Source organism: Pinus tabuliformis, chromosome 7, assembly GCF_031772625.1.
Source record: "Pinus tabuliformis cultivar Carrire ecotype Pingquan chromosome 7, CPIR1, whole genome shotgun sequence".
Taxonomy (NCBI): Eukaryota; Viridiplantae; Streptophyta; class Pinopsida; order Pinales; family Pinaceae; genus Pinus; species Pinus tabuliformis.
In genome coordinates this window covers 1,375,111,802-1,375,127,464 of record NC_142293.1, presented here as the reverse complement: position 1 = coordinate 1,375,127,464, position 15,663 = coordinate 1,375,111,802, and the positions used below count along the sequence as shown (strand labels likewise).

At 34.4% G+C, this 15,663-nt stretch overlaps 1 protein-coding gene across 1 annotated transcript in view; it reads right to left on the bottom strand.

Annotated features, from left to right (window-relative positions):
- Positions 1-14,945: 14,945 nt before the first annotated feature.
- LOC149252749 (E3 ubiquitin-protein ligase BRE1-like 2) overlaps positions 14,946-15,663 on the bottom strand; it is an 88,410-nt gene continuing 87,692 nt past the window's right edge. The window contains exons 18-19 of the mRNA XM_089459790.1: positions 15,457-15,619; positions 14,946-15,303 (exon numbers count right to left, since the gene is read on the bottom strand). Of these exons, the coding sequence (XP_089315916.1) occupies positions 15,172-15,303; positions 15,457-15,619 (295 nt within the window). The 3' untranslated portion in view covers positions 14,946-15,171. The remainder of the gene's footprint in view (positions 15,304-15,456; positions 15,620-15,663) is intronic.

Sequence of the window (15,663 nt, the reverse complement as noted above, 5' to 3'; positions counted from 1 at the left end):
CTAAGGGGTCATCATTCAAATGGTTAGCTTTTTGGTCTCTTTCATGGGTTTCATCTTCCTACTATTCTCTTATGGTTATAGTCTTCACCTTATTCTAGTGTAAATTTTGCAAGCCCCCTCTTGGATTGCATGTGAAAAAATGACCACCCTATTCCACTGGAACCTCTAAGTACAATATATAATCTTATTGATTTGGGAGGACATATCACTTAGTTCCAAGCATTTATAGTTTTAATCAAATAATCTACTGCCATGAACAATGGTAGTGCTTCCATCACCCTAGAGTAACAATATATGCCAATGTGCCTTAAAAAATACCAGCTAGAAGGATTTTTAGTCTATTTGCAATATATCTTCAAAAAACCTATGGTAGCATTAGATCATATGTGAGTAGATGTTTATCGCGCTTGTGGGAAATATCAATCACCTAGAGCTTTGCAATTATCCCACTATCAAAAATATTATCTTATCATCCAAATATTTGATGTGGAATTTCTAACCATGGCACCACATAGCTTTCTCATGCTTCACTTATATGGAAGATGCTAGGGAGGTGTAATCAATACATAAATACTAGAAAAAAATGGAAAAAGAACCATGCCCAGATTTCTATCTTATGCCCCACAAATTAAACCAATCTCCTTGTGTAAGCTTGGTATGAACATTTATGTACGCTTGTGGCCATATCTTTAGAAAATCTATATTGTTCGTAATGTACAGATGCATTGCATCCCTCTTACCACCTTAAAATGAAAACATTAGATTCAAGGTTGAATAATCAAATCTCAACTACAAACATATATACTAGAAATGCAATCACATTACCTCGCCTTTCACTCTTTTCAATCTCATTTTCGGCATCAAAACCTCATCCTCAAATATGTTGTTGTAATTGTCATTCCATAAGCCATGCACTTCAATAGTAGGTACTCATTATGATATTTCATGCATTAGTATACCATATATCCTTAAAAAATTAACCTCTTTCAATATCAAATCCATCCTTGAGAAATGCATTAACCTTCATGTAGAACTCCTCCAATTACATTAACATTTTCTTGTACATGTTCACATATTTCAACCTCCCCAACAAGGGTTATGAGGTAGAGTCCATGTGCATTAAATACATTTGAATGCAACTACTTTTGTATATCACACATTAGATGGGGAAATTATCCCTCAATGCCTTGTATCCTCTTGTTATATTTCCTTAAATGACAACCACCTACATGAGACATTAAGCTTTTCAATAAAAGTACAATATAATTGATATTCATTGTTTGTCATTAAATATATAAATAATAGCATTTGAATTATAATTTTGTGTTTGACACATAAACTTGCATTGTGGTATTATCCAAGTTATTCTAAAGGGGCTAGAGGAATCGCATACTATAACATGAAAGGGTGCATTGTCATCAAAAATATTGAGTCAAATGTTACATTATCTATGTTTCTTTAAGATCACTCCTTAATTTGATTGTTATTTTCCCTACCATCCAACATTCTTGAGACGTTGACACATTCTTCTCAATATGCATTATGTCAAATAGACATTATATTTGCAAGTACTCATAATACTTTTGCAATTGAATATTGAATGTTCTTTCAAACCTCAGGAAGACACATTGCATTATCCTAGTGACCACAAACGAAAATACTTCCAATAATATATAATAGCAATACATATAAACTCTAACTAGTTACAAAATTTATGTAACTAAACAAAAAAAATTGATTTAACTCCCATACACACATATCCAGCACTTAGGAGCCATTCACTGGTGAATTCCCTTCTCTTCCTTCACATGAAAGAATGTTTTCAATAATTTGATAGCTATGGTGTTTGGAGGAAACAAAGGCATGCACTTATTATACACATATTTTTTCAAGTTAAGATGTCATTTTGTTTTCACCTATCGAACATGCATATTTACCCTTTTTGTTAGAAGCCATACAGATTAAGATCATTAATAACCCAAAAGAGATCGCAAAAGAATGATATGATATTGAAATGTACTTTATGTACCATAAAACTATGAGAGCCTAGGGGCATCATGATTTCTCCATGTAAGTCTACCTATAATTGTCAAGTTTACCCAACTAATCTAAATATTTGACATTGTCATAACAACCCATAATTTCTAAATTTCATCAAGGTGGCCCATAGCTTTTGAAGTTCATCAACAAGAGACATAAGATGTGTATTCATATGTTTGACTCAATACCCTCTACATGTATTCAAAACATACAAAATATTTGACAAATGTGAAAATTGTTGTTTGTTGTACATGAAAAAAACCTGGAACAATCAATGTCAACATTACATGCTCCTCATTGACATCAACGGAGAAAGGTTCTCATTTACAACAATCAATGGCCATACTAAGTACACATAACTAAGCTCTTAAAATGGAATACCATCCCTTGCAATGCAAGGCCTTACATTTCTATGTTCATCTCTCGAAATGGTCCATCTTTCTGTACTTTCCTTCATGTAAACACCTTCTCACTTATATTTTGTATATATAGCTCATAAAATTTGTCAAATTCTTATTAGTAAAATTGAATAAACACTGGAAACATGGAATGATGATACTCTGATGAGGAACTTCACAAGGCACTTGCTTTGTCCCCTAATCAACTTCATATCATGATGTTAGATCCCTATAATACTAGTGATTCCCCTATTACTATTGTTGTTGCATCCCTTATTGTTATTGTTGTGCACTTATTGTGCCCCATAGAATCCCACTATTGTTATTTTTGTGTCTTTATATTATTATTGTTAGGTTGGCTTTGGTTATATTGTGACCCCTTAGACTCCTATATATAAAAAGGAGGTTTTATCATTTGAATCATCTAAGAATTGTTCATTTGTGTAATGTAAAGGAGGTTGCCCCTCGAAGAGGCTTATTTCTAAGGCATTGATTTATCTTCTCTATCTTTTTGTGCGCTGGTTTCATAACATTTGGTATCAAAGGTTTGGATTCTAGGGTTTCGCTGCTCCAAACAGGGTATCGTGGCATTTTCGCTATAACTTTTTCGCTACAAAGTTTCAGAAGCTAAAAAAAACCATTTGAGACGGAATCAGTCTGAACTTCGTCCCGAATTTCAGATATTGACTCGCTATATTTTCGAAAATATAATCTGAGAAAGTTAGGGTTTTTGCAGACCCCTGAATTACATTCCAAACAAGTGACCTTGGGAAAATCGTCATAACTTTTGCTCTAAGCATCAGATTAAATTTTCGTAAGAAATTACCGAAAGAGGACGGACTATAGTTTTTTTAGGTATCATTTTCAGAACCTAAGGTTGAAACAGTGACTCACAACACGTCGTACATGTTCGCTCTACCGAACTAGTGTATACTCAGGTCATCGTGGGAGATTTAGCATAACTCTTCATTGGAGAATCCAATCTTGATCAGACTTGTGGAGTTAGAAAGATTACTCAGAGGATTACCGCATGAATAAAATTCAGACCTTGGAGATCCAAAATTACAAAGATACATCATATTCAATATCGAGCTACTACAAGGTGAAAAAAGTTGTGTAGGTTTTTTTAAATTTTTGCATAAACTTGGTTTGAAAAATTAGTTTGAAGGAATTCAAAGGACATAGTGAAGCATTATTATCGGTAATTGATGTCCTGAAGAAATAAAATGGAAACACCTAGTAACCAACCTTAAAGTTCTAGCATGACTCATGAAGAAGAGGAAGAAATGCAACATGATAGATCAAAATTACGAGACCAAGTGCAACAAATTTCACTCGCACAAAAAGTAACAGAAGCTAAGATGGATGGTTTAAATAAAGGCGTAAAAGTTAATATGAATGACGTGGAAGCAAAGATGGATGGCGTGGAAGCTAAGATGGATCGCGTGGAAACTAAGATGGATAATTTAAAGAAAGGTATGGAAGATTTGAAGACGGATTTGACAAAGTTTCTACAAGAAATGCTTACTAATGGCGGAAGGGTAGTAAAGGAAACTCATGATGAGAACAAAATAAATGTTAATCGTGATTTCATAAACTCTAATGTTGGATCGAAGAACCACCATGTTCCAAAGATTGAAATGAGGAAGTTTGATGGCAAAGATCCCGAAACATGGATACTACAGATGGAGCAATTTTTCGATCTCCATAATGTGCAAAACACACAAAAGGTACGCATTGCAACTTTATATTCGGAACCAAATCAGTGTGTATGGTATCAATGGCTTTGCTCTCGTAAACAAATTGTCACTCGGGTTATTTTTACGGATGAAATGGCACCAAGAACAAACCCTAGAAAAAGAAGAAATGAATCCGACCATATCTTTTAATGCATTGGCTAGAATTACCACTCCTCAAACTATCAAAAGAGAAGGGCATATCAAGAACAAAAAGGTAATGGTGTTGGTTGACTCAGGAAGTACCCATAATTTTATTCATTGTAAGATAGCCAAGGAATTGAATTGTTTCCTATATCCAGCGCCTGAGTGTCAAGTGATGGTTGCAAGTGGAGGAACCATAAATTTCTTAGGAAAGTGCCATAATATCAAGCTATCCATGGGAGAATATGAATTGAATAGCCCAATGCTTTCCATTCCAATGGGTGGTGTTGATGTTGTACTATGAGTCTAATGGCTACAATCCTTGGGTACAATAGCTTTTAATTTTCAAGAACTTTTCACGAAATTATCTTCAGAAGGAAGGAAGTTGAATTAAGGGGTATCGCAACGAAACCAGGAAAGATAATTAGCTCTAATGGAATGACAAAGCTTCTAAAGAAAGAACAACGAGGCATAATTGCACAATTATGTTCACTAGAGGTTCGCACATCAAAATCATCCATTTCTCCAAATCTCCAAAAAGTCTTGGACAATCATTTCAAGGTATTTGAGACTCCCAAAGGCCTCCCACCTATTCGTGATCAAGATCATGTAGTTAATTTGATCCAGGAAGTGTTCTTCCAAACATCAGGCTTTGCAGATATCCATATGTCCAAAAGAGTGAAATTGAACGTATGGTTTCAGAAATACTAGAGGCTGGTATAATTCAACCTAGTCAAAGTTCTTTCTCTGCTCTAGTAGTATTAGTTCACAAAAAGGATGGATCATAGCACATGTGTCCAGATTATAGGGAGCTCAACAAGCTCACTATTAAAGATAAATTTCCCATTCCTGTCATTGATGAATTATTGGATCAATTTACTTCACCAAGTAGGATCTTCATTCAAGATATCATCAAATTAGAATTAAGACTGAAGGCATTCCAAAAACAGCATTTAGAACTCATGAGGGTCATAAATTTTTGGTCATGTCTTTGGCCTTACGAATGCACCTTCTACATTTCAAGGTTTGATGAATTCCATTTTCAAACCCTTCCTTGGAAAATTTGTGTTGGTATTTTTTGATGATATACTAATCTACAGCAAGTCTTGGAAAGATCATGTCCAACATGTTGACATGGTGGTCAAACTATTGGAGGAGAAACAATTATATGCAAAAATCTCCAAATATTTCTTTGGAGTACAAGAAGTGGAATATGTGGGTCATATTATATCTCATGAGAGTGTTAAAGTAGACCCTATCAAAATTAAAACCATTAAGCAATGGAAAATCCCCACATCCATAAAGCATCTACGAAGATTTTTTGGGTTGACAGGGTATTATCGCAAATTTGTTAAGAATTATGAGAAAATAACAACACCTCTAACAACATTATTGAAGAAAGATGCATTTTCATGGACTCCAGAAGCAATGAAGGCCTTTGAACATATTAAAGAGGCAATGTGCCAAGCATCAGTCTTAGCTACATTGGACTTCACAGAAACCTTTATTGTGGAATGTGATGCTTCAAGAAATGGAATTGGTGTTGTTTTAATGCAAAAAGAAAGACTCATTGCTTTCGAAAGTCGTCCAATCAAAGGACAGTATTTACACAAAGCTATTTATGAGAAGGAAATGTTGGCAATACTACATGCACTTAAGAAATGGCGACCCTACCTAATGGGAAGACATTTCAAGGTAAAAACAGATCATGATAGTCTAAAATACTTTTTAGAACAAAGATTATCTTCAGAAAAGCAACAAAAATGGATCGGGTTATGACTTTGAAATCATCTACAAAAAGGGGAAGCAATATGTTGTGGCAAATGCACTCTCAAGAAAGGATGAGGATGTGGAAGCATTTCTTTGCGCCATTTCTATTATCCAACTAGATTGGATAAACGGAGCAAGGGATGAATGGAAGAATGACGAGGAAGTGTAGGCACTCATTCAAAAGATACAACAAGATCCCAGTACATATGATACATTTAGCTAGAAAAATGATTCGTTATGGTACAAGGATTGGTTATACCTATGTAAGAATTCCCAATTCAAACAAAAAATTCTTAGGGAATTGCACACCTCTCCCTTAGGAGGGCACTCAGGATTTTTAAAAACCTACCACAGGGTTAAGAAAGATTTTTTTGAGATGGCCTTAAATTGGATATTCAAAAGTTTGTGGCGAAATGTTTGGTTTGCCAACAAAATAAAGTTGAAACAATTAAAGACCCCAGGACTATTACAACCTTTATCCATTCCAAACCAACATTGGGAGGAGGTTTCACTGGATTTTATCACAGGTTTACCCAAGTCCGAAGGAAAGAGTGTTATCATGGTGGTAGTCGACAAACTTACCAAGTATGCCCATTTTTGTGCATTCTCTCATCCATTTAAAGTGAGTACAGTTTCTACTGCATTTATGGAAACAATTCAAAAGCTACATGGAAACCCAAAGATTATTGTAAGCGACAAAGATACCATTTTCACTGGAAATTTTTGGACAGAAATATTTTCTTGTCTTGGTACTCAGTGAGCTCATAACTCATCTTATCATCCTCAATCTAATGGGAAAACTAAGATAGTAAACAAATGTTTGGAAGGATATCTTCGTTGCTTTGTATACGATAAATATACACAATGGGTCAAATGGTTGCATCTGGTTGAATGGTGGTATAACACTTCCTTCCATACTGCAACAAAAATGACCCCATTTATAGCACTTTATGGATATCATTCACCATCCATCACATCATATTTATGAGAAAATTCTAAAGTTTAAGCAGTGGAAAATCATATCGAGCATCAGCAACAGGTTCTCCAACACTTAAAGGATAACCTTACCTTGGCGCAGAATAGAATGAAACAGCATGCAAATCAACATCGCAACGAAAGAAGTTTTGATGTAGGTAATTAGGTATTCCTACGGCTACAACCATATAAACAAATGTCCCTCAAGCAAGCTAAAAAGGATAATAAATCATCACCAAAGTATTATGGTCCGTACAAGGTGTTGCAAAAGATAGGTACTATGGCATACAAATTGGATCTTCCTGCAGCTTCCCGAGTGCACCCAGTTTTCCATGTTTCATGCTTAAAGAAGGTTATAGGTGATAAGCTTTCCAGTTCAAACAATATTAACAGAACTTGATGAGGAAAGAAAAATCATATTGGAACCTGAAACAATCAAAGAAACAAAAACTCGATAGCTACGAAATCGATCAATTTCAGAGTATCTCATCAAGTGGAAGAACTTCCCGTTGAAAATTCCACATGAAAGGATAAGAATTTTAAAAAGAAGCATCCAAAACTACTCAAACGTTGAGGACAACATTTTTTTGAATGAGAGGGACATGTTAGATCCCTATAATACTAGTGATTCCCCCATTACTATTGCCATTAAATCCCTTATTGTTATTGTTGTGCCCCTATTATCCCCATATTGTTATTATTGTGCCCCATAGAATACCACTATTTTTATTTTTGTGCCTTTATGTTATTATTGTTAAGTCGGCTTTGGTTATATTGTGACCCCTTAGACTCTTATATATAAAAGAGAGGTTTTGTCATTTGAATCATCTAAGAATTGTTCATTTGTGTAATGTAAAAAAGGTTGCCCCATCGAAGAGGCTTATTCCTAAGGCATTGATCTATCTTTTTGTGAGCTGGTTTCATAACACATTATCACTTATTTTTTCTTAATAATTGTGTCAGATCTAGTGCTAGGTTCAACATTACTATTATTGTTTTGGATTTAATCATCATTGATTTTTCATTAGTTGAAACACGCAGCCTTTTTTTTGTTTTGTAAATACGTTGATCCACCATTAATTATATGTGTGTGTGTGTATTTAATAACATCCTATTTAAGTTTTAAATCATGCAACATTTCCCTTAAACTATACTCACTTTGAATGCTTTTCTAATATGCTTTAGCATGCCATGTTTTCACCTTTATAATTAGTTGATCTCTAATTGCATATCCTCTAGAATTTCTTTGTATATGCATATACCATTAAAATTAATTTTAAATGTCTTAGCATAAATAAATTGAGATGTCAAAAATTATGATGACTTTTCCATCCAAAGATTATTATATCATGAATTCCAATGTTGCAACACTGACTTAGCCTAATTCTTTAGTTTAATCTCTCATAATGAACTATAACTCTCCTATCACTAGAACCCTTTCATTAATTGACCAAATATATATTCAAGGGATATCATAACTCCTTTGAGGTGTTCAGAAACCAATGTGCTTAATTCTTTGGTTTAATCTCTCATAATGAACTATAACTCTCCTATCACTAGAACTCTTTCAATAATTGACCAACTATATGTGTGGAGATTTTAAATTTCATGAAATTGCTCAACTTCTACCTTTTATGTTATATTTTGAGCTTTTATTTTCCTTGATTGCTCAAACTTAGAATTGCTCACCTATCACTGGTTTCTCATTTGCATCGTCTAACATTGTTAGCGACCATTGAACAGTGTTTGAACTAACAAAAAAGAGATAGAGGTTGATTCCTCTAATCTTGTGAGTTATGCATTTAGTTCTTTTAAGAGTTAGTTGTTTTAGCTTTATAATTAACCGAATCCATGTATATTAACTGCCATTATTCATTTTACCTATAATAATTTGAACATTTTCTACTCTCTAGATTCACACTTTGACATACCTAATGCCACTAACTCTCACATTAATAAAGATCATTTCCCTTTCAGTAAAAATAATTAAATTCCATCTTTTAAGAATTATATTATCTTGTCAAAGGAATTTGGCTCAAGTGGTATGGTTCACGATTTATATCCCAAGTAGCATGGGTTCAAGTTAGCAGAGAAATGTTGGCCTATGTGGCATTTCTGAAATAGTTCTACCAATGGTGGAATAGTGGCACCCATTTTTTCAAAGTTACCAATTATACCTAGTAGAATGTACCTAGTGGAAAATATATATATATATATAATCTTCAACTTTTATTACTTAAAACTCTCCTATTCATATTGGGTATATTGAATGATAATATTAATATTTCATAATAATTTGGGTGATTTCAGTTGTCTATAATTAAAATTCACATATAATACCACTGACTCCCATGATTAAGCCTCATTTCCTCTTCAGTTAGCCAACAGTTGTGAAGCCTCATTTCCTCTTCGGTGAGCCAACAGTTGCATTCCCATTGCCTGTGGCTCATGTGACCATCTTCTTCATTGTTTCCCATGGTGAATCCATTGCATAAACATAAAGGGTTTTGCACATGTGACCATCTTCTTCATTGTTTCCCATGGTGAATCCATTGCATAAACATAAAGAGTTTTGCAACTTTAGATACATAGAGGTTGGTATGGGGTTTGATAGTTAAAATAATATCCATAATAATTTGGGCACCCTTTACTATCAAAATTTGAACTCTCCGTCCTACCTAATTCCACCGACTCCCACAAATTGACACCCATTTCCGCTTTAAATTTAATGCAACTAACTCTCACACATTGACTCTCATTTCCTCTTTAGTGAGAGAAAAGTTGCATTCCTATTACCTATATGACTCATGGCGATCTGCTTTATGGTCTTCCATAGTGATTTCACCACTTAATTGGATTTTGCTAATTTATATGATTTAATAAATATTCACTAGTTAATTATGCAAGGGCATTGCATGAAGTTCCATGACTACACAACTAATATCAAGTGCTCAAGTTATAATGATGTGCAAGTGCTTAACTTATGATGGCCAAAGTGCAGTCTATCTTAAATATTTAGATCACAAAAACATCACATTTAACACAAACATTCATATTACATCACACGCAGAACAAACAAATTTACAATGATGTGCAAGTGCTTAACTTATGATGGCCGAGTGCAGTCTATCTTAAATATTTTGATCACAAAAACATCACATTTAACACAATCATTCATATTACATCACATGCAGAACAAACAAATTTACGAGTGCCACCTTCAATCCTACAAAATTCAAGTCGATTGCAAGAACTCCCGGCAGGGCTCGACTGTAAGGAGAGGTGCGCAAGCAAGTCGATTGCAAGAACTCCCGGCAGGGCTGGACTGTTAAGGAGAGGTGCGCAAGCAAGCTCGACCAGCGGGAAGGTAACATCAAACCAACAAAATTGAAGACTCAATACTAATATCGACTTTATGATAGAAATAAACTGTTTTCAGTGGCATATTTTTGGAATACCATTGCCATTAACCTGACAAAAAACTTTACTCTTTTTAGGACTTCATCTTACATAGATGCCGGGAGGAACCAAGAAAAGTTTATTAACATTTTTATTTATAACTGTGAATAACTGAGAAGATGATCTGAAATAGGGCTATCTCATTTTTCAGTAACTGCGACCTTGTGCACATCTTAAAAATATCTCATTTCAATGAACTGAAATTGTCTGACCCTCCTGAATCAGCGTACAGGAAAAGGAAAATTTCCTCAGATCCCAACAAATAACTAATCAAACGTAGTGTTCTCACCCAGCATTTCAACTAAGAACAAGTCCTATAGGACCAAAAAGAAGTGACAACTCACCTCTACACATCTATAGCAAGAACCAATATATTATTATGAAGTACACGCATCAAGGAGCTGCAAGGCACCCGGGGAGCCATTTACCCATCAGAATCTATTACCCACGAAAACCTGTTCAAGACCCCAAGACAACGAAATAACATTCAAGTGAACGCATAGCCATACATAAAAAAATTTAACTCTTTTTAGGACTTCATCTTACATAGATGCCAAGAGGAACCAAGAAAACGTTTATTAACATTTTTATTTATAACTGTGAATAACTGAGAACTAGAAGATGATCTGAAATAGGGCTATCTCATTTTTCAGTAACTGCAATCTTCTGCACCATCTTAAAAATATCTCATTCAATGATAACTGAGATTGTCTGACCCTCCTGAATCAGCGTACAGGAAAAGGAAAATTTCCTCAGATCCTAACAAATAACTAATCAAACGTATTGTTCTCACCCAGCATTTCAACTAAGAACAAGTCCTATAGGACCAAAAAGAAGCGATCACTCACCTCTACACAGCTATCTATAGCAAGAACCAATATATTATTATGAAGTACACGCAACAAGGCACTGCAAGGCACCCGGGGAGCCATTTACCCATCAGAATCTATTCCCCGGCGCTATGACGAAAACCTGTTCAAGACCCCAAGACAACGAAATAACATTCAAGTGAACACATAGCCATACATCACAATAGATGTATAAAGATGTCCTAACTATTTCCACCAATGGAAGTATCAATGTTGCAAATATCATTTCAGTGAAGACATCGCCAAGGGTTCGAAAAGAAACTCATCAGAAATTAATGAAAACATCATAAACAATAAACTTTTCCTGGAAAACTTTGAAAATATTTACAAATCTGCAATCTGAAAAAACATGGGAAGATCAGAAATATCAAGAGATACCGAAGATATTTACAACAGGTGTAGGTTCCAATCTGAATGAGTCCAGAGCAGTTCTTACCTCTGGTGGTTAACACCTTCCTCCATTTAAAACTTCTTAAAAAGGGGTAAATAACATGGAGCTTTCCTTTGAATAAAACTACAAAATATGGTACTGAACATGATTTCTGGTTGACTATAGACAATCCTACAGCCTGTGGCATAATCTAAAAAGATACTGCCAAATTCAAGTAAAGAACATTGAAAATCTCGTGAGATCAAACTGATTTTAAAACATTGTTTACAAAATAGTTCATGCAATAAACCTGATTTTGTAAAAACTCTGTAAACTGATTCGGGAACTGATTTATGTGTTAATTGAAGCACAAAATTACCAACTATTTGCAATAACTGATTTTCTTGATTAAGCCGAGATCTAGCCTATACTGGTAAATCTGTCAATAGGCAAAGAAGTCAAAAGTTGATCATGAGGAAATGAAAATATCACCATAGCCTGTGATTCGATATAGCAGGTCAAATTATGTCACAAACACTAATAAACTGACGTCCACAGACTCGCTTTCTCACAAAAGCTTCCAGTGAATATCATTTTGTTGATTTAAGCAGACAATAAATCAACACAACCAAAACAATGCGATACATTGCACTGTCTGGTGATTCAACCCGAGTTTTATGACTTAATATTTGAGCACTATTCTTGACTGTGAGAAGAAAGGGACATTAGACATATACAGTCAGTTTTAATGGGCACATAATGGTGGTACAAACCTCTCTCCTCCCATATATTTCTTACCTGTCCAATGTAAGTGGTTACAATTTAACTCCCCATATGACCTCGAATATATGGTCGGTGCCAACCCAACATAGTTCAGTGTTTGTAAATTAACGATCAAATATTTGGATGAAACCATCTATTTCACCATCAGCCCGATCAATTTATTCTCAATTTTTTCTAAAATAACCAATTCAATGGCTTGATTTGATCCATTCAGGTACAGGAAAATGTATATAAATATCAACATTACAAATATCATTTCAGTGAAGACAACGCCAAGGGTTCGAAAAGAAACTCATCAGAAATTAAATGAAAACATCATAAACAATAAACTTTGACCTGGAAAACTTTGAAAATATTTACAAATCTGCAATCTGACAAAACATGGGAAGATCGGAAATATCAAGAGATACCGAGGATATTTACAACAGGTATAGGTTCCAATCTGAATGAGTCCTCAGCAATTCTTACCTCTGGTGGTTAACACCTTCCTCTATTTAAAACTTCTGAAGAAGGGGGAAATAACATGGAGCTCTCCTTTGAAAAAAACTACAAAATATGGTACTGAACATCATTTCTGGTTGACTATAGGTAATCCTACAGCCTGTGGCATAATCTAAAATGATACTGCCAAACTCAGGTAAAGAACATTGAAAATCTCGTTAATGAAAATTTTTCGGGAAAAATCACATTGAGAATATTTGGTCGACCCGTTTTGAACCGGCCAGTGTGGTTCTTCAGGACCAGATGAAGAGGCAGATCTGAGAGGCATGTTAAATAAAGGGAAAGGTCAACCTAACATTACCTCTGGTGGTTAACACCTTCCTCTATTTAAAACTTCTGAAGAAGGGGGAAATAACATGGAGCTCCCCTTTGAAAAAAACTACAAAATATGGTACTGAACATCATTTCTGGTTGACTATAGGTAATCCTACAGCCTGTGGCATAATCTAAAATGATACTGCCAAACTCAGGTAAAGAACATTGAAAATCTCGTTAATGAAAATTTTTCGGGAAAAATCACATTGAGAATATTTGGTCGACCCGTTTTGAACCGGCCAGTGTGGTTCTTCAGGACCAGATGAAGAGGCAGATCTGAAAGGCATGTTAAATAAAGGGAAAGGTCAACCTAACAGCTAGAGGAAAACAGCTATATTTGACTAGGGAGGGGAAAAATTATATATTATATTACTTAATATATTTATATATTATAAATTAACCAAACAGCTATCTTTGGGAATTAATTTGAACTGTTTAAATAATTAATAAATAATAATCTAGTTTGTTTAGTTAGTTATTTAATTTATTGATTAACTTATTCATACCTTATTACTAGTTAATATTATTATTTGTTTAAATGATTATCTTACCTAATTTTTTTTTACAATTAAATAAAACACCATAAAAATATAAATAAATAAACCAAATAAATTATATGAAAATAAAAATAAATAATAAAAGGGATAAATAATACAATAAAAATTAATCAAAATATATAAACCTAAAAGAGAGGGTGTTACAAATAACAACAAAAAAAAACATCTATGGATAAATAAATAAATAATAAAATAAAAACGTCAATAAATAAATTATGTAATAAATAAAAATACACCAGAAATTTACTAAAAATAAAAAGAGAGGGTGTTAATTGAAGCACAAAATTACCAAATATGTGCAATAACTGATTTTCTTGATTTAGCCGATATCTAGCCTATACTGGTAAATCTGTCAATAGGCAAAGAAGTCGAAAGTTGATCATGAGGAAACGAAAATATCACCATGGCCTGTGCTTCGATATAGCAGGTCAAATTATGTCACAAACACTAATAGACTGACGTCCACAGACTCGCTTTCTCACAAAAGCTTCCAGTGAATATCATTTTGTTGATTTAAGCAGACAATAAATCAACACAACCAAAACAATGCGATATATTGTACTGTCTGGTGATTCAATCCGAGTTTCATGACTTAATATTTGAGCATTATTCTTGACTGTGAGAAGAAAGGGACATTAAACATATACAGTCAGTTTTAATGGGCACATAATGGTGGTACAAGCCTCTCTCCTCCCATATATTTCTTACCTGTCCAATGTAAGTGGTTACAATTTAACTCCTCATATGACCTCGAATATATGGTCAGTGCCAACCCAACATAGTTAAATGTTTGTAAATTAACGATCAAATATTTGGATGAAACCATCTATTTCACCATCAGCCTGATGAATTTATTCTCAATTTTTTCTAAAATAACCAATTCAATGGCTTGATTTGATCCATTCAGGTACAGAAAAATGTATATAAACAGCATACAATTGACCCCGGTGCTGAGAGTGTTAAAGAACACTGGAAACCTCAAGGCCAAAGTAATGAATTGACTTCAGAGGATGAATGGCAGTAAACAATTATGCTACTATTAATCCGAGACTGGCAAACACTGTCTAGAGCAAAACATCCTCCAAAAATTTGAGGGCCCAAAGTAATAACTTGTCAGTAACAATTATACAAGATAATTTAAGGTACACTAAGATATAGAAGTACAACTACACCCTGCATCCCCCACTTTTTACAAAAAAAAATTGGATGCAGGCCCACCATCATCAACTTCCTCTTCACCATGCCCGATGATATTCATATGTATACTGTCCGTACATCATTTTGTCCAAAAGCTGTACCGCACCCTGGACATTTGCGGTGACGAATCTCCAAGTTGCGTTGAATACAAGGGCCACAAAACAAGTGATAACACTTGGTAATTACAACCTGCCAAAACACACACATGAAACAATTTTGTTAAAAAAATTGGAAAATATGTGAAGGAAAGAAACACAGATAGTTTACTTTGAAAGTAGAAAGTAAACCAGCAGTATTGGAGCTAAAACACTTCAAATGCATTACAGATCCTATGGTACCTACTTCCTTGGGCCGATCGTGACAGACACTGCATTTTAATATCGCCTTGTATTCTTTGATTTCTTCATTGAGCTTTTCTATAGTTGTTGCATCATTATGGGCATTGATACGTGCAAGTTTGCTATTCACCACCATCAAATCTTCTTCAATTCTCTTCTTCCCATATCTACTTCATACCATAGAACAGAAAAGGAAGTCAATCCAACCAAT